Raw genomic sequence first — 19,643 nt, 5'->3', positions numbered from 1 at the left:
ATGCATACGTTTTATTGCGTATTTTTCTATCGACGACAAGTATCGAGTATTAGATTCATAGTTGAGTAACTGAAATAAATTCAGGTAAAACACAAACCTAGTTATACATTTAATTTCGTAAAATTGTGGAAATTAAAAAATTATTTTCAGTAATGAGTTTGGAATACAAAAAATTGTTATTATCACAAAAATGGTTTTTTTTCCTAATCCAAAACCAACTTTCGGAAAAGTTTTAGTGAGTTTTAAATTAGGTTTTCAAACTTGTCAATATTATTACACATTCCTGATATCGATGAACACAGTTTTCTTTTTCAAAAATATTTATTATTCGCTGGCTTGTCTTTGTAACATTGAACTTGTGCTAGAATTACTACCCAACAATTGAACATATTCATCAGTGTTTTAACCCAATGAATAAATAATGCTACGTATGAGTTCATCAGTTATGTTATTTTTCAGACATTTTTTCCTGTACCAGTTACTCTATCTCGGTCAAGGAAAACCTGACTCAATTGTCCATTCAGGGAATACTTTCATATAGTTTTAGAAAAGATAGATTCATCTATTATTCAAAGAAACGGATCTTATCTAAGATTTCAATGCGACATCAATAATGGTTGTTGCATAGTTTTCCTATACAATACATTTATCGTGTTTGCTGCATCACATTAATATACGTACCTCATGAATAACGTGTTTGATCATTTGATTTTAGATAATCTTCAAATACTGTAAGATTGTAAGAGTTCATATCGACGATAATAAGTATATTCTTCGTGAGTTATTTCACCTGACAGAAAATCACACACTAAAAGCTACTTTGACACGCAGTATCCCAACTCCTGTAACGGACTTCAGAAATTTCAAATTCACTTGAAATGGGCTGTCCTAAATTCTTGCAATTTAGAAAAATACTGATAATTTTAATTCAATGGGATTTTCTGCTTTTACTTGCCTCTCTGATTTTTCTTCAACAATAAGAAACTTCAGGCCAAAAAAAGTAACGTCAATTACTCATTCTAGGTTGAATGGTTTCATCATATGCTGAAAGTACATTTTATATATACATACGTATGTCTAAATATTTACTAATTATAATAACAGACTGTGCGTTTTCAAATCAATTGTATATCATCGACAACGTTTATTAATATAATTTGGAATTGTAAAATTCATATCAGCTGTCGATGGAGATGTTTAAACTTGACTCGCGGAAAACATTTATGAAACATATAACCCAGCTCAGTTTCTTACAAATATAAAGATTGTATCAGTGAGATCGTGTAAGATAGTTATCTTTGGTAGCTGATCAATTCTTGTATCCATGCATGTAGATTCTAATCAAGAAAGAATTCTGGAAATTGATATATCCTTTGGAAACCAACTTATGAGCGACTATTCAAATCCTAATTTAGGCTAACTAACAAATACCCATTCAAAACAGTTTTTAATCATTGTTTATGACTGCTAGACTCCTCCGAATTAGCCTCATTTTCCGTGTTGTTTATTACGGGTCTTTTGGATGACCATACCATTGCGGCGCTCCTGTTGTAAAAAGATATTTTGGTCTAAATATTACATAATAGAAACGATGAATTTGTTTTTTGTTAATTTAAAGAATAAATTGCCACATTCTCACAGCGAAACTTTCAGCTTAAACTCATACATCAGAAAATTATGAGAATAAATGTAGGAAAAATAAAATACTGACCTGAAGCATTTTTCAGGCATCACGTTAATTTGGTACCATAAAACTATGGCTAAAAGTACACTCCAAGTACGCATGGGACCAAGGATGATAGCCATGGTTCCATAAGCAAGCCAGAAAAAATACACCATACTTGCCTGCATAGTAACTAATAACACAAGCAATGTATGCCTCTGTAACAGATTTAATATTGTAGGAGGTTTTCTTGACGGTTTCTCCATTAGATATACCCTGCAAAAGATTAGATTATTGGTTTCAACACAGACGGGGAAATGTTTCTGGTAGAAATTTCAGGTGAGAACATGAAATGTCATTATTTGAATAAAATCACCTTTGGTCAGCACGGTGAGCTAGGATTAGTGTGAGAGGTAATTGAAAAGATAATAATTGAAAGAAACCATAAGCATAGGTGAAAGATCCAGGAAGGTAAGACGATCCAACCCATGTGCCCCATGCGAATATCATCCCAGTATGATTCTCGATGATTTCTCCGATACTCCATGGACCTATAAATATGAGTTAGTGAACACATCTTGCAAAATGTTACACGATTTGTAGAGAAATATATACACATCCCTACATACCCACTGTTAGATACAATGCATATAGTACTAATGGGTAGAAAAGACGGTCAATGGTGGACAGAATCCATAATTTGCGAATCCACCGCTGAAATACTTTTATGCGTATTCTAGGACGCTGCAGCTTTCCACCTAAGAATAAGCAGATGAGTTTTCAACACCATTCTGACCGAATGAAACAGATTTGTAATAGCTTACTTTCACAGAGCTTGTGGAGAAATCGAAGAACACTTAATGGAACCACCAGCAGAATCAGCATTGTGCCAAACAAAACTTGAAACTGTAATCATTATTAGATTGTTAGTTGGTCATTTACTTCTGAGCAATCTTAGCAAGAATAATTTCTCTATGTAATTAAAAGTAATATAGTTTGCACTTTAAAAAAAAAAATGTCCCAAGTCGGAAAAATGAATACAAGTTTTTTTTACCACTTACAAAGTGACTTATATTAGACATGAGAAGCATTCTGGGTAAGATTCGGAATGACAATCTGGTTCCATCCAAAGAAAATGGCTGACTTGTGAGTTTCTCTCGTCCATCATTATCCACAACTCGAACCTGTGAAAGAAACAGCATGACTAATGGTGGAAGATGCTACTTTCACCCTTTATCTAAAGTCACGCCAGAACCTGATGAATTTAAATACAAAGAAACAAGGAGAATGCAGATTTGATGGAAAATGTAAGAAAAGTAGTTATAGTAGATACTAGTCGATAGTTATTAGTAATGCTGCTTATCGGTAGTAATAGCCAATAAAGCACCAGTCACGTACGATTTTTCTCATTTCGAACGATGAAATTCGTATCTCACAGCATTTCCATGCAGTGATTTTATTAATAATTTTAACATGATATCATTAAACTATTCAGGAACTATATCAATATAACAAACATTGTTATAATATGTAATATACTGCAACGAAAGGCCAAGTTAATCAAAGAATATTATCAAGACGGAAATACTCAGCTCAGATTCTACAGATATTTAGTTTTGGTTACATGAACATTGTCTAAAAAATATAAATCACATACTGTGGAAGTTGAGCAACAGAAAAAAGACGATTTAAAAAATATCAGTACAACTTTACCAACAAACCATTACCTAGAGTGATTAGAATTTCAACCAGTAAGTTGTTTACACAGAGAGTTTGACTTCAACAGGGTTACCATATAGAGAGTATTTAAACATCAGATTCTGTGAGCAAGTCAAGACTATCTAAATGTCACAAATCAATGGTCTGACATCCAAATAACAGTATAAGAGTATATTGCATATTTATCAACAAGAAAATTGCGTTAAAAATCTCATTCAATATTCTGTGTGTAAGCAGCTTAACATGCAAATAAACCTGTATGTGATGGAGCCCACTTTTGTATTCTTTTGGATTCCATTTGACACTGTAAAGTGGCCCTTTAACTTGTCGGCATTCCAACCATCTCCCATTGTCAATCTGAACTTCAACAGATTTCAGATCTGTGATGGAGAATGCCAATACTCTGCAACAATTCATTAGCTAAGGATTGACTTTTTCACTGAGGAATATAACTTTTCACAATCTAATATTAAATTCGATATTGTATTATAAATTGACCAAAAATTGTAAAAGAAAAGAAAAAACAAAATAAGTAATGATTGGATAGCAGACAATGTTACCAGAATTGTTGCACCTCAATGATATAACACCGTATATGATATAAGATGATTCAGAGAAAATATTCTAGCCGCTTTATGCGTTTTCGTGAGTTTCATACTAAAATTAAAAGATTAAAAAAGTGAATAATAGCCAGTCCTCATTTTGAATAGAAAGCAATGACGAGAGAGATCCGATTAAAGCAGGCTTCATATGGGTAAAAAAGTTTATGGGGAGAGATGAACGCATTGAAAGCAGTGTTTACCTGATGTGCGTAGATTCAAAAATAGACTGTAAATTCTCTTTTTGCGGCATCACGTATAGTGCATGTTTCGGATTGGTGATCAATGCCACAGGCCAGTCACGATGTTTTATGTCAATAAATGAAAATTGACCATGATCTATTGCTGCTAGTCGATACCTAACAATAAGTAAAAGTAAATGAGGCAGAACTACTGGTAAAGCCACACCATAAAAATAAAATTCGAACTGTGCAATCTTCCATGCATGTTTCATGAAGTACTATAGACTATTAGAAATGCCAACAAGATCGAATTTGTACGGTATTCATGCACAGTTACGTTAAATTTTTTCGCAAGTATTTATATATCGAGATAATTGTTTGAGGATATTTTACAACTTCTTTTCCTTATAAGATAAACAAGCCACTACATTTAGCTTACGCTCTGTTATCCTTCCAGTCCGCAAGTTCCAATTCCAGAAATCCTGCCTGCTGTAATGTGTACATGTTAGGCACAGTGCCAGCCAGTGTATGAAAGTGTCCACAAAGGTAGACAAGTCCTTCTCTATATCTCCCTAAATTAGAACAATCTGCCATTAATCATGACACGTGATGGTTCTCACAAAATGCATGACATATAACACTTTGTGATATTAAATACAATGCATGCAATTTGCACTCCGTCTTCCAGCAAATTAGATTTACCCAAAATACTTCGAATCCCTCCGCTGCATTGTGCTAATATGCACGACGTTGGATAGTGTCCAAACCATATAATGTAATCTCCACCTTGTGCCCTTGCCTGCTGCACATATTTTCCAATACTATCCGCTTCGGTATTAGTGAAAATTCCGACAAAATTGAATGGTCTACGTGGCCCAGGTTCTAAGCAAGCGTCAATCGCAATGAAAGTATATTTCTCTGATCCGACTGCAGTTTGGTGCATATATGATCGTGGGTGCTCACGGCCCTGAACTGAATAGTTTAGGTAATAATTCTCTTTGGAAGCCAAGCTGAGCACATTGAAGTTGTCTGAAATTTTGGTAGCAAAGTTTATTATACAAAATTAAAAAATGTAGACAGTGTAAATCAAAATATAGAAAAAACGAAGGTGCAAGTCTATACAGATACTGATGATCGGTCATCAACTTCAACAGTTTCTGTTCCCACTCGCTGTGCTGTATTTTTGGCATTTCAGTTATGATAAATAGCTTGAATACTACCATGATTTCCTCTGACGTCGAGCCACTCAGTTTTTTTTAAAACATCCGATTCTTCTAGAACTTTCCTATAATGCTCCCATTCTCCTTGAATCTGCCCTGACCCCATTTTATCCTTTGCCTTTGCATCAGTCAAGTCACCTGTAAATTCACAGTTCATAATTTTTAATTTATATACTCAGAGACTCAGACAGACAAAATTTATTCACCATGTAAAATTAAATATTTGCAATCTAGCCATCAAGTCAAATTCCATAATATAATTCTGAAATAAGCTTACCAGAGGCAAGAACAACCGCAGGCCTGATCGCGCTAACCGTGATGTCACAAAATTCTTTCAATTCTGTAATTCTAGATGGATCTTGAAAGATGCTAACATGAATATCCGATATCTGAAAAATATTACAAGTAAATCAATGACCATGCTGTGTGGTCTGAAATAAAAGTACGAAATCAGCTGCATATTGGCGGAGCATAACTTAGTGTAAGTAAAAAGGCATAGACATCGAACAATTGCTATCACAATCGAACCTGTAAAAACCACACAAGGTTGTCAGGCGAGTCAGAAATGTCATATTTCTTTGGAGGGAGCCATTGGGGTTCAGCGTCATCCAATCCTTCGTAGAGTGGTGTACTGTTAGTGGCATGCAAGTCAACGTTAATGAGATTGGTTACATTGGCCATAAACACTGACAGCATCAGTACGAAGACCAAAAAGATCACAGTAGACTTTGCTATCCTCATTTTCAACATTCAATACATCTTAACTGTCCACAGGCTGGTTTCTTTGATTCAAAAATCCGACGCTTTAAGCTTGATTTTAAATCCAGATTATTTGAATAAAATCGATCCGGTGTGGCTAAATTACGCCCGGCCACCTTTTTAGGCGCCTCGAAAAATTGTGCGTGTTACAGCATATACATTGTGTGTATGCAATAAAGAGGCATGCACGAATGTGCACTAAACTTCGCGATCAAAATAATAAATTGTTAGGTTACGAATTGGAGTTGACAGTATGAATGAGGTAGACTTTGGATATTAAAAATTTTTGAAAATCAATTAGGAGACACGTATTCCGAGGCTTATATTGACCGACTAGATAAGTATTACGATGTAGGAACAGGAATTGCACTGTGTGTGCAGATAATAAAAATAGTCCGATTTTCACGTCGTCTGCTGACCAGCTGTCACGTTGACACTTCCTCATTGCCACCTACTTATTTCATTTCTTACCGAAGTGTATAATTTTGAGGAAAGAGAAGCTTTGCGTTAACAAATTAATTTATTAATTGACAATTGCAATCGATATTGTTAGTTATTCTTTTTCGAATTCATCCGTCGAATCTAGTTGCGCTTTAATAATAGGAAGTCAGTTTTGCGCACGCGTTTTGACAGCTTAAATGCCGATGCCATCTGGCATTGCGGTCTGGAGGGTCTGGTCTGAAGCCCGATCGTCTTTCCCGTATTTTTGTACGCTTCTCTGCTCTCGCCTAGGTTCGTTTGATTGACAAGTACTCCGTTTGTCTAATGGAATAACGCCGAACCGATGCTGTAGTCAATTTACAAATCAGAAGGTACGGATATTTCGCATTATTTTATCAGCCTAAATTATATACGTAAACCTCCGTATGTGTGGGCGAATATTTGCAACAAAAACAAAAAATAGACAGGAAACTGAGGTGACATTCCTTCTTCGATGTCTGATCATACCATATTAAAACGTGATATGAAATACTAATTAACTCGGCCTAACTGTTGTTCGCAAATATTGTATTCGCCGTCCAGTTCGATTAACGTCTTTTACAAGCCATCGTGCCAGTATCTATATCGCCTTTTGATAAATTCGCATTAATCACATCTGTGAAACAGCAATTTCTTACTTTTATCAGTAATTCAAAGACACGTATTATCGCTACAGTACGTGTGCTACTTAGAGCACAGTTCTGCTTAACAAGTAAATGCGGCATTAAAAATTTAAACAATAGATTCAATTTTGAATAGTTTATATCTTCAGTTATACTTCACATGCACGTACATTCTACATGTTTCAGATGGCGTCGACTGCTTTGGAAGAGAAAATTAATAAGATTAGGCAAAGGAATGAAGAGATCCGGCGAAGGCATGAAGTATGTGTTACGGGTCATATTTACAAGATGAGTAAAGTAGTAGAATTGGGTAATTGAATACCCTGTGCTACAACGGCCTCATTGCTGACATCATTTTTACACATTCCTAAGATGTTTATCTATAGTCACGGCAAATATTGCATCTACACATATTTGATAGTTGATACCCAATACAGCAAATTATTTACGTACTTATATCAGCAATGCAAAATTCTCATTCCAAGGAAACAATCATATGCATGATTATACGATCTGTATATGAATAGAATGTATTTATGAGAAAAAAGAAAAAAAATTACAAAAGATCTTTAGATAATTATGTAACTTTTTCTCAATTGTAAATGACGCATAAAACAAAAATTGCAATGGAAAAGGAAGATCTATTTGCTCAACAATGAAATTCACGTAACATTTCTGTAAAAGTTATTTAAAATTTACATTGGTGGTAATTTTTTTTTGCTCTCAGGAAGTGGAAGCAGACAAACAAAATGCAGCTAAATTAAATGCCCTGGTAAAAATGGTCCCCCCGACCGATTGGCCGGAGAGAAAGGAACCACCTGAATTCTCCAATCCACCTGCTCCAAGAAGTAATGGTAATTACAAGCCAAAATCTTCTGCGAGAGAACATCGTGTGCAACAACAGCAATATCATGCTGCAGGTGGAGATGGAAAGAAGACACACGTATTTGCTGAGGTATGTAATTTTCAGATTGAATGGTACAAGGGTAAAGAAATATTCTACCAAGATATTTGTCTTCACCTGTTTGAATTTAGAATATCAAATCCCAGTATATTATTCTCAGTGCAGTGGTACTTGAAAATAATCGAGTAAAAATAAGTGACTGTTTCATTGATATCTGAAAAATTCATTGATACTTCAGGGCGATGGACCACCTCCAGATCCTAGCTACAATTTTCTTGCTGACACTGAAAGAGAAGAAAGGGCTAGAGATGATTTGAGAGATGATCGATTCAGAGGTCGCGGTGGATCTCAGCGAGGCACTTCTAAAAGAAGAGGCGGGGATCCGCAAGGGCATTCCAAAGTAAGTGATATTGCATGAGTCAAAAAAAAATGTTGACGTTGCACGAAAATCTTTTAATATTATAGTTGTAATAATATTTTAAATCAGTGACTCGATTTACTGGTAATAACTTAGTTACTCCAGATGACAGAGTAAATATTGAATTTACTTCTTTCTCATTTCAAAGGATTATCGAGGATCAGCCTCGGGAACTAAGGATGCTACCAGACCAGAGTATGAAGCTTGGCGAGCTGAGCGCAATCGAATTGACGAAGCCCGAATTAGTCGCCAACGTACAGCTGAGGGTAACTGGCGTCGAGAGTGGGATAATAATAAGGTGAGTCTTAACATGTTTTATTACGCAAGAATGATAATCCTTATAGAGATATCTGAAACTGCAAGAAAGAAATGCAAGTGCAAGTTACAAGTTCAGAGAGAAAAAAATAACAATCTCCAATTCAAATTTTGAACTATAAAATCAGAATCGTGATTAATGATTTAAAAGCCCTCGGATACTGTTACCTGAAGATATTACGATTTTTTTTTTTTTTTTGAACCACTATAATTGATCTAACATTACAAATTTTGGTAGTGTGACCTTGGATTCTTTATCGGTGACCCAAAAAACCGCCACCCACTAATTTCTATCAAAATCGGAATATTTTTAGATTTTGTTTCCATCATATTAGATTCGCCATTTTGGATTCCGCAAATCTGACCTCAGATTCGTAATCAGCCACCCAACAAACTTTCGAGTACCAATTTTCATTCAAATCCATTCATCCATTCTCAAAACACTATTTTTATTTTATATTTGGAATTTTTTATTAAAATAATTCAAAGAGTACTGAACCCGCGTTCAAAGCAAAAATCTAATCAAGTCTAAGTTTGGAAAAGCCACATCGATTGAGCCCAAGATCATTGAAATCTGGCAACTTGTTCTTGAGATATTATTGAATAAAAAAATTGATCACACACTTGCTTACATACACATAGACAGCATCTGAAAGTGATCAGAAGTGGTTGTCTGGATCTCCAAACATCGAGAACTGATGAAACATCAACTTTACATTTTCGAGGTTGTTGCAATAACTTCCTTGTTTCTCTGAGAACAGAGAAACGGGAATTTAAAAATGGTTTAAATAGTAGAAAGGTAGTAGAAAGTAATGATCAGTATTGCACCAACTCAAATCTTGCAGTCAAGAATTTCGTTTTCATTTATGAGAAAGGAAGAATGTGAAAAAATGGGAAGTTAGTTCCAAATTGTTTCCATCAAGCCCGTATTATTGCGAATAAACTAAAAAATTCGATGCGAACGATTTTTGCCAATCAAATGGCGAAAGGTGAAATTATTCTTGTGCTTTAGGTAAACGTTGCGGAAAATGAAACTGGAGCTCCAAAATCTGTGCGCCTAAATATTGGAGAGACTGTTAGAAAAGACCACAAGGAGTTCGATAAGTGGCAAAGCAATGGTTAGTATTACAGGTTACGGGAACATTATTCAGATATTTGAGTTTCTGATCATACATAGGTAATCCATTGCATTTTTAAACAAGTACTCATGTCTTTGTGCGATCTGAATAGACTGAAACAATAAATAGGAAGCAGCTGTTCACACTTGATAAAAATATTATCGCGTATAGATAGTTTTTGTTGAACAAGGTAGCCAAGTTATGAGATTCGTTAGGAGGGTTAGGAGTAATGGTGAACGATTAAAAGTTGAAAATCGATAGAATGAATTATCTGTTATGTAGATTTTTGGTAATGGACATACCTTGTTACTTCTCTTGCGATAATTGTACCAGGCAATGATCATGATTCCCCTCGTGGCCGTGGTGGAAAGCAGCATGTTAGTCGTGGTGCTCCGAGAGGATCTCCTATCAATCGAGTTTACCAGCATTCAAATTCATTTGAGCAATATCATGGGCATACGTCACCTTCAGCTAATAAATCTGCATCTCTGTCCCCGAACGGAATTGATGAACGGACTGTTGTAGCGACTGATAAAAGTATCAAAGTTATTGTCAATCACGAGACAACTACTAGCAAGAGTCCTGTGATGAGTGTTAAAGGTATGTAAATGAAGATAGCAAGAAATTGAGAATCAATGTCCGGCATATTTAGCAGAAATTCTTAGTACATAGATGTCAGAAAACGAAATTATATTTTTAATAAACTTTTAGTGAGTTCTTCAAGTATTGCTGGTACAGGCCGGGTTGGACCACGTCAAAAACCCCGCATTCTGTACAGCAGTCAATCAGAAAATGAGGCATCCAGCCACGAACATGATAAATTTTTCAATCATAAATCTCCAGATGATAAAACAAGTCATGTTTACTTCAACCGAGATAATGATGAGCAACAGCGCTCTGTTCCAAAGAGCCCACATCCACATCGTAAGACGGATGGTAACTCTAAATCTCCGTATTTACCTAGGAAAGAATTTAAGTATGATGCACAACAGCAGAGACATGGAGAAAACGAATCTAAATCACCATACACGCAACGAAAACAAGTTAAAGACTCTCCAAAGTCTCCGCATTTTGAAAAGAAAGCCGATTTTTCAAATCGGGACTCTAATATTAGGCAAAAAAACAAATCTTCGGGTGCATCTACTCATTCTCAAAAACGAACGTTTGATAAGACCAAGCATGATTCACAGAAATATACTACTCCAAAAAAGTTTGAAGAGCCATATACTCCAAAACCTCAACGAACACATAAGCGAAATGATAAATCAAAAAGTTTACACCACGGTAACTGTAGAGAAGGGCAAGAACCGAATACTAACGAAAGCAACACACAGTCAGACAATCTTAATAACGATAAATCTGAACGATCTACCAATAACCAAATTGTCAATAACAGTGAAAATTACAATGAAACCAATAATGTAAACGATATCTGTGAAAAACAATCTTCTGAGGACACTGCGCTCGTTAACGCAGTCAATGAAACCGAAAACGGAGACAAGTTTGCGTCGAAACCAATTATAGATTCAGAAAATGCCAGTCCATCTACTGGTGTGATAGGAATTGGAAAAAGTGATACTGATAAAATTTGCTCCATTGATACTTGTGATATAACTGACAAATCTGAACCAATGATTATACTGAACTATGAGAATACCAGTTCAGAAGAATTATGTAATAAAAATGCTGAGAAAGAGAGTGAAATTGATTCTATGATTCCGAATTCTGATGAAGATAAAACCGGTGAACACTGTGATATTGTTGAACAAATTGAGACTAGTAACGAATTGCCAAAAGTATTAGATGAATCACAAAAAAAACCAGACATTCAAACAATTACTGAAATCAATATAGTAGACAGTACACTGGAAACAAACTGCACTGTCGAAAATATATCTGATAACGAAATTAAATGTGAACAGCTGAATTCAATTCCTGCAAAAGGCCTTGATAATGTGAAGGAGCCGGAAGAAAATGTACTCACTCTGACAAATGAACTGCAGAGTGAAGCAAAAGCTGAAATATTTCAGAAGCCTAAAGATATTGCAGAAGAACTTCTGCAAGCTAGTAACGCCGTTGAGACCTCAGATGTCGAGAAAGAAGCGCTTTCATCACTGGAAATGAAGGTGCAGGATAATGAAGAAATAGCTTCAAGCAATGTAGACAGCCAAGTTGTTAAGAATCCAGAAGATAAAGAAACTTCAGTAATCTAAACAAAATAATTTGTACATAATATAGTGATGCACAAAAACTGGTAATGCTAAATAAACGAAATTTTTTTAATGTTATCAAAACAGATGGCATGATGATGTAAATAATGCAAGCAGAGATATCGATATCAAGTTGCAATGCTCAATTTATATATCTTGCAAGTTTGTAAATTTTGTGTCAATCGAAATGAAATCTTATAATTTGTAATCAAGACGGTTATTGAAAAAATATGATCATGCCAAGTGTATGGTTAAAATATAAGATTTCAAAAGAAGTTTGAAATTGTCAACAATTTCCATTCATAAAAATGTATCCAATATTTCTAGTTTAACAATAATTATTCGGAATTTTATTCTCTTATTTGTTATACTGCCACTTATGAGTAAAAATCTTCTTACTCAAAAGTTATCTATCGTGATCATATGGCAGTTTGATTTTTTCGTTTAATATATTTGACATGATCTTAATTTGTCTTGTTCAACTTGAAGCAATACTATTACATTTTGGGTACCATCAATATTACTTATATTTATACTCTTATCGATTATTGTTGAAGCATAGTAATCTTTACTGCCATTTAATGTTGAATAACATTAATAATAGAAGTCAGAAATGTTGAAAATGGTGAACGCACATATTGGAGTCAATGGTAGCACCAGACTTATTGTAACACAATAAAATATAATATGCGTATTCACATAAGTAAATACGAAAAAAAGTAAATGAAAAGAAAAAGAAAATTATTTATTTTAAAAAACAATCGAATATTTTTATACTAAATATTTGAATTTAAAAATTTAAGATGCAAGACTGCTTTAGAAAAAGAAATATGAAGAATTTTTTTTTTTTCTCATCACGAAATCGATGTTTATTTATTGCAAATTTTTACAAGTTTATTTTAGCACACTGTTGAATTGTTTAGGATTTATATGTGTATTTATTTTGTTGTTATTTAAATTTTTGTTATTTATGTTATTTTATTAACAATTATAATCAACCAGTTTCTGCAGACCACTATTTATGTGACTTGATTTTTTTGAACGCCGTTACCAATACAAAAGTACTATCTAAATAGTTTATGTTGGTTATTAAAACTGCAGCTTCCATAAATTTCAAGAATGTTAACCATTTTTATAATAAGAAATGAATAATTTTCATGTTAGAAGTAACACACTGTATAGCATTCAACATCACAGTCATCGTGTGATAGTTGCAAATGCATGGTACACCTTAATCTAATTTATGTATCCGTGTACTTAGGTGCTTGCAAGTAAGGTAATTTTACTCTTTACACGTAACTCATTGTTATTGATAGAGCCTGTAATTTTACATTTGTTAACGCTGTGGATACGGTATAATTATTCCCAAATAATACAAAATAACTCATGAAAATATAAGTTAAACCAGATATTTTCCAAGTCGTTGCTTGATATAAAATAATTATTTAACATACCTACGGGTTGCTGCAGGAATATATGCAATCTTGAATTTCCTCAGTTATCGTCAGGCTCGTGGCAATCCTGGCCACCTTCAAATTCTGGTGATTCGTGCATAAAACTTTCCTTGGAATCAATGGTTAACATAGGAGTTACATAATCGAGACTGTCCATTAGGTCCTTTATCATTGTCCATACCCGTACATTCGACAGATTGTTCTGATATGTTTTCAAAAAAATAAAAGTCAATAAATCTATAATGCTTGCTAACAAAATATAATCGTTCTTTATTTTACCCTGTACCCCCAATACTCAACAAACAAGTCATTTTTGTTAAGTATTATTATTACCTTCAAAACTTGTCTATAGCATTGGAGAAATTCGTCGTAACGCTGTAATGACATGTTCACTAAGCATAGATAGCCCCACACTTCAGCATTATGCATGCTCAAATTATTAGCTTCTGTCAGTGATTTTTCAGCATTTTTCATATCGTTCAACTATGTACAGTAAAATAAAATTTAAGTTTATTCATTGCGATATCATCATGTCCCAAATATTTATGTTAATAATTGGACATAACATACGTAATAAGAGGCAATTCCTACACCAAGCCATGACCGACATGTCGGTGAATTCTTACAAACAACAAGGAAAAGTTTTCTTGCAGCTTCGTATTTATCAGTGTCAAGATATAGGTATCCCAATCTGATATTCAAGAGTTTTAGTGGACCACAAATCATGTTTTCAACCTACCAACTTACTCTATTTCAAAATATATTCTGAGTACTGAAATATAATGCATCATTTCCAAATGGAAGAGTTATATTTGTTTACCTTAGCTGTGCAAGATGTAGGTCTTCAGGACGATCAAATGAACAATTGGCAAATTCGTAACAGTACATTGCTTGGTCAAAGCTGCCCACTTTCAAGTGACAATGTCCCATTAAGCTTGCCACTGAGTATTCCTGGAAATTTTCATTAGTACACCAATTAAGTATTCCTTTTTCAACTAGAATGTGTAAGTGACGATCGCTAAATTGCAACGATTATTGTTATACACGTACCATTCCATGTAAGCTTACTAGTTCTTGTAAATGGCATATTGCATCGTCATATCTATCTTCCATATAATGTTGTGTAGCCATAAAATACAGAAAATGTCTTGTTCTGCCCATTTCTAACAATTCTTGTGAAAGCGCTATGCCTGCAAACTGATTTAAATACTTCGTTATTGCAATTTATGAGAATCAGAGAAAAATAAATTTTTCTTACATCCAAGCAAAACATTTTCAGCAGTAAAACTGCTGTTACAAGATAAATTCTATTCTTTGGATAATTTAATGCTGTCCAAACCAATGGATCGCGATTCAAAAAATGGGTGGAAATGCTATCCAAATCCTTGTCTTTCATGCACTTTAGTGCGACTTGAATAGTGACATCAGCACCTGAAATTTAAAATTACATGTGGTATCATTTCACAGTTTAATGTAACAATATAATATACCTAGGAAGTATTCCGTTCGAAGATAAAAGAGATGAAGAATAGCCCATCCTTCGGGAAACCGAGGATAAATTTTTGTCACAGTTTGAAGAAAAACCTCTGCATCACAGTACTGTTCTTTATGACAAAGAATTACGCCATATAAAAGTAATCTGTGTAAGAATTAATAATTATCATGAAAATTGTAGATATCCAAGCGCATCGATGAAGTAGTAATAATTGTGATCAAACTATGTAATCAGACTCACGCGATTTTATGCTTTTTGTCTAATACAATGGCCTCGCGACAACATTCTGTGGCACGGTCTATATCTTTAATGCGAAGTAAGTATACGGCATACTCGACCCAACTATCAGGATTTTTTTTATCCTTTTCTATTATCTAAGAGGACAGTAGGAATTGGGATTTGAATACAATAATCGTAACGGCTTCACCAATTAGAAATAAAAAATGACAATGCATACATTTAGATACTCTGTACGTGCATCGTCTGTGGACTCAAATGCACATGATTCTTCTGCAAAGAAACTTGCGTTTGCAATAGGATTACCATTTAACAAGTCTCTGGCGTTCTGGCCCTCGACAACTATATTCAAGGTGCGATGCATTTGTTCGACCAGGTATATATAAGTTGTAGCGACAAAGTTCTAAAAAACGAAAAAATCAATAATTTAGCGATTATGAATTTTCGTTCTGAAACATTTTTTGTTAGAAATTGTAGTTATTTTATAGTTTTACAATAATAAGTAATTGTAGTTTACCTGACACTCTTTTTTACCGAGCATATACATTTCTATTTTGAATTTTTGATCCAGTAGCATTATTATTTTACTTTTCAGTGTACTACGTACGGTCAAATATGATCCTGTGTCATGTAGATATTGTACAAAGCAAGCAATGTCATCCTGAACAAATTGAATGTTTCATAAAAATTGATTTTGAGAATAAATTCAATACAAACAATTTGATTGACATTGGTTGTTTTACTGTCAATTATATAATGCAATGTAAACTAGTACTAAGTGGTAGCTTCTACTTGAATAATCACCTTAATGTAGCTATATTTACAGTCCTTCTGATCACCTGATCCAACATTAATATCGTCACCAAATTTTTTCCCGCTGTTAGATCCTTCATTTGAACCAAATATTTCTACAGATGATGAAATCTTATGGGGTCTCTGCTGAGATGCACTAGGTATCATATGGTTTTGAATGAAATCCTGCATACCAAGTGATTGTCGTGCTTATTACTTTATTAAAATTATTTACAATATCACGACATTTACCAATACGCAAGAATATAAAATTAAAATCGAGGTATTGAATGATGAAGAATTTAATTATGACGACAAAGTGATACCTGGTATGCTTCGCAAAGTGTGTCTACTAATTTTCTGATACAGTTTGAGTACTGTTCTTCAGCCAGATCACTTGTACATGGTATTGGTGGTAAGATACAACTGTGTACCATCTTGTCTATGCTGTAAATATTGCTTAAGAATTGTACTGAATTACTTGCTTACAATTACCTTGGAAAGTATGAATAGTGTGAAAAATGCGTACAGATTAATGCATTCAATCAATATTGCAACTATCCATTATCATCCAACTTTATAAACAACTATTAGTTTGTCGTTACCTTCAAACATTCTTTTATCGATGCTGGAAGTACCTTTACATAGCACATTATAATTCAACTTGCCTGCCTGTCAGATCTGCCAATGTTCGTGCTGGCTGCAATGAATGATGTAATTCAAACTCGATGATGACAAATGTAGACTGACCGTTTTCTGACATTACAGGAAAACTTGGTACGTATTCAGTCTCTGTTGATACTCCTGCAGTCTGCTTGTATAAATTGTTCAGTTTGAAGAAATTATAGTACAATAGTGTTACGAAACTCGAGAATTTCATATCTGATGTCTTATAGTTGCTTTACCAACCATTGGAAGTGAACTATCTTTTGTAGAAGATTTTCTCCTCTTCAAATCCTTTTCTTTGATCGACTCTTTTGGTATGTATTTTACAAATACAGATTTATGAACTCCCGTCTGTTCAGCCATAGCTGACAAACTGAACGTGTGTAATCGTGCAACCACTCGAGTTCTTGTCGCTGTGTGTGTAAAATTGTATACCGCATTTCTTCAAAATTGAAAATACTACAGGGATTTTTATCTCAGAAATAAAAACAATCAATAGGATGTATGTGTATTTTGAAAGTATAATTACTTCACTTTAACTTACTGCCAGGATAGAGGAGGTCAGAAACGTCCACATAGCTCTGAAATAGTAGGTAAGTGTCCGTCTCTTTTGTTTTTTGCTTTCCTCCATTCTTTGCCTTTCCACTAACATTAAAAAAAAACGGCCAATACTTGTACCTGCATACAAAAAAGTTAAGATGTGACTGGTACTTCCTTAATATCAGGCACTTTTCTCTCAGATTTAATTTTCACTTCATTAATATTCACCTTTTGATTGCGCTCAACATCTCTTCAGATCCTGAATGCAAAAGCAACGAACGTCGCATAGAATTCCACTGTACTCTGGGTGCTGTTTCTGATAACTGTTCATGAAAATTATAGGCGGTACATAGATTATGAGAAGTCAGTTTATATTTCAACTGATAAGTCATCTTTCTGACAATGAGTCTAATCAGCTAGCTGACTATTCAAGACAGAAATACTCTTGTGTACCTTGAGGTCAAGGTCGTTTTTAAGTTCATTTCTTGTAACATCACTATTCAGTTTGTATTTCGCGAACTTAGCATGTCCTTCCAAATGGGCTAATGATTCCCAACACTTAACTTTTTCAGTATCAGGAACACTCATCCTTACACCACTGTCAAATGTAATATCATCTGGCACCTATGTTAAGCAGAGCAAACAACCAATTTTCATTTTCCACTCAAATGTTATTCGGCAGGAGTATGATATACATGAGAATACCGCTTGATGGTGAACCCATGTAACAAATGACAAATACATGGTCCAACGCTATTGTTAATAACCAGGTATAACATACTTCACTTGAGGCATAGACGACTGTGCTTGCTTTGTAGTCCATATCTTCAGTGAAAGAAGATGGCAAGTTATAAATGCTTTCGACGGTGATTGTCAGAAAATTGATGTTCATTTCAGGAGGGAAAATGTTTTTATCCAGTAACCGTGCCGAGACAGTTAAACGTGGTAAGCTACTCCAAGAAATAATTGCTTCACTAGCATTGAGCGATGGCACTTCCAATATCAGTTTTTCTGTCAGGCTTTCTTCTCCTGAAGAGTTTATGAAGAGATATTGATTATTTATAACAACTCTTAGTCACAAAACGTTTTTTCAGTTTACAGTGCTCTGTTTACCTAAGAACAGTGGTATAAGATCAAAATTGCAGATTCCTAAAATAACTGATTCATGATTTCCCTTCGAGTTTTTTAGTTTCAAGGCAGAACTCCGCTTTGCCTTGTCCTTACTGCTGGCATCCCCAGATGCATCGATGGTATTCATTGTCGCATTATTGCTACTGTTGCAATTTGTCAAAGCGGTTACTGCAAAATTCAAACATACCAATGAAACCCAGAAAAATGTATTAAAATCCGAAACATATCTGATTTTAGCACAAAGTTCTTCCCTACTTAAAATTGGCGTCGATACTGCGGTTTGCGTGCTGCTCTCTTTATTTATTACAATTGTAAACAGAGTATTATAATCGATGTTGATCACAGAGTCCTCTTCAATCTGGTCTAATTTTAGCAAAGGACTTTCTCCCAACATATTATCATTGTGCTGAACTTTTATCAGTACTTCGATACCCTCTCCTCCCACCTGCGTATTAAATTAACTGTAAATTATTCACATGGCCATGAATCATAGATGATTTTAATTCTCATGCTTTGAACACCTACCATATTAACTGTAGACAAATTTTCAATACTGTTGATAGTTATCTCGATTGACTTTTGGATATCTGATTCTTCCGGAGATAAAGCGGATGTATTTGCCTGGGCGGGTTCAGCTAAATTCTCTTTTTCTATCTCATTTTTACTACCAGCTTTGCCCTGAAAAAGGTTAGAATAAATTAATTGTAAAGTAATATCCAGACACAAATTTCATCCGGGTGATCGATATGCTTGTATTGCATCTCATACTTCTATACCTTAGTCATATTCACTAATTTATACGAAATGTGTAACGCAGTAAACTTGTTTTTATTTTAGCAGAGAAGGTAACTGTCAATATAAGCACTTCCAGATTCAGTATCACACTTTTGTTACTACTGCGCGAATTAACAAACACTTGATATGCAACATCAATTTTCCAATGTTACCCAGCTGAAAACGAAATCGCCGGAAATTCAAAGAGTTTCGCGCTTCGAGATCGATAGTCGTAATCACAGCCATTTTTGACAGCTGAGCTAGTATCGAAAGTCGATTAAACGACGTTCGTCCCTGATCATACACTTTTGATATCAATTAATTTGGCTCAAGCAGTATTGCCC

At 34.5% G+C, this 19,643-nt stretch overlaps 3 protein-coding genes across 3 annotated transcripts; 1 reads left to right on the top strand and 2 right to left on the bottom strand.

The window, feature by feature from the left end:
- Window positions 1-302: 302 nt before the first annotated feature.
- Window positions 303-6,732, bottom strand: LOC124215154 (transmembrane protein 62). Its single transcript, XM_046618191.2, has 13 exons — window positions 5,912-6,732; window positions 5,661-5,772; window positions 5,384-5,521; window positions 4,866-5,192; window positions 4,603-4,735; window positions 4,185-4,340; window positions 3,638-3,785; window positions 2,725-2,847; window positions 2,488-2,569; window positions 2,293-2,421; window positions 2,040-2,214; window positions 1,712-1,939; window positions 303-1,545 (listed from the first exon to the last, which is right to left on the bottom strand). The coding sequence occupies exons 1-13, from the start codon at window positions 6,131-6,133 to the stop codon at window positions 1,452-1,454; spliced, it is 2,067 nt and encodes a 688-aa protein (XP_046474147.1). The 5' UTR covers window positions 6,134-6,732; the 3' UTR covers window positions 303-1,451.
- LOC124215153 (probable serine/threonine-protein kinase DDB_G0272282) lies at window positions 6,602-13,939 on the top strand. Its single transcript, XM_046618190.2, has 8 exons — window positions 6,602-6,954; window positions 7,432-7,506; window positions 7,973-8,200; window positions 8,388-8,549; window positions 8,716-8,865; window positions 9,895-10,000; window positions 10,334-10,600; window positions 10,712-13,939. Exons 2-8 carry the CDS (start codon window positions 7,432-7,434, stop codon window positions 12,211-12,213), a joined length of 2,490 nt encoding a protein of 829 aa, XP_046474146.1. The 5' UTR covers window positions 6,602-6,954; the 3' UTR covers window positions 12,214-13,939.
- Window positions 13,258-19,578, bottom strand: LOC124214439 (cilia- and flagella-associated protein 70). Its single transcript, XM_069134646.1, has 22 exons — window positions 19,302-19,578; window positions 19,051-19,203; window positions 18,781-18,970; window positions 18,508-18,693; window positions 18,176-18,423; window positions 17,848-18,018; window positions 17,623-17,717; window positions 17,399-17,532; window positions 17,098-17,267; window positions 16,857-16,999; window positions 16,515-16,635; window positions 16,201-16,374; window positions 15,914-16,057; window positions 15,617-15,799; window positions 15,400-15,533; window positions 15,155-15,303; window positions 14,923-15,095; window positions 14,715-14,861; window positions 14,485-14,615; window positions 14,235-14,355; window positions 13,998-14,147; window positions 13,258-13,866 (listed from the first exon to the last, which is right to left on the bottom strand). Exons 1-22 carry the CDS (start codon window positions 19,308-19,310, stop codon window positions 13,705-13,707), a joined length of 3,288 nt encoding a protein of 1,095 aa, XP_068990747.1. The 5' UTR covers window positions 19,311-19,578; the 3' UTR covers window positions 13,258-13,704.
- Between the last annotated feature and the right edge of the window lie 65 nt (window positions 19,579-19,643).

Source organism: Neodiprion pinetum, chromosome 3, assembly GCF_021155775.2.
Source record: "Neodiprion pinetum isolate iyNeoPine1 chromosome 3, iyNeoPine1.2, whole genome shotgun sequence".
Taxonomy (NCBI): domain Eukaryota; kingdom Metazoa; phylum Arthropoda; class Insecta; order Hymenoptera; family Diprionidae; genus Neodiprion; species Neodiprion pinetum.
This window is presented reverse-complemented; position numbering and strand designations above follow the sequence as displayed.

Excerpts from the sequence above, each read along its gene's own strand:
- LOC124215153 (XM_046618190.2), top strand. The coding sequence starts at position 7,432 with ATGGCGTCGACTGCTTTGGAAGAGAAAATTAATAAGATTAGGCAAAGG. Across the intron at positions 8,550-8,715 it reads ATCCGCAAGGGCATTCCAAA|GATTATCGAGGATCAGCCTC; the intron begins GTAAGTGATATT and ends CTCATTTCAAAG. Across the intron at positions 8,866-9,894 it reads GAGAGTGGGATAATAATAAG|GTAAACGTTGCGGAAAATGA; the intron begins GTGAGTCTTAAC and ends CTTGTGCTTTAG.
- LOC124214439 (XM_069134646.1), bottom strand. Across the intron at positions 14,616-14,714 it reads TAGTAAGCTTACATGGAATG|GAATACTCAGTGGCAAGCTT; the intron begins GTACGTGTATAA and ends GAAAATTTCCAG. Across the intron at positions 14,148-14,234 it reads TAGGAATTGCCTCTTATTAC|TTGAACGATATGAAAAATGC; the intron begins GTATGTTATGTC and ends TACTGTACATAG.
- LOC124215154 (XM_046618191.2), bottom strand. The coding sequence starts at position 6,133 with ATGTTGAAAATGAGGATAGCAAAGTCTACTGTGATCTTTTTGGTCTTC. Across the intron at positions 5,773-5,911 it reads ACCTTGTGTGGTTTTTACAG|ATATCGGATATTCATGTTAG; the intron begins GTTCGATTGTGA and ends AATATTTTTCAG. Across the intron at positions 2,570-2,724 it reads TGTCTAATATAAGTCACTTT|TTTCAAGTTTTGTTTGGCAC; the intron begins GTAAGTGGTAAA and ends TAATGATTACAG.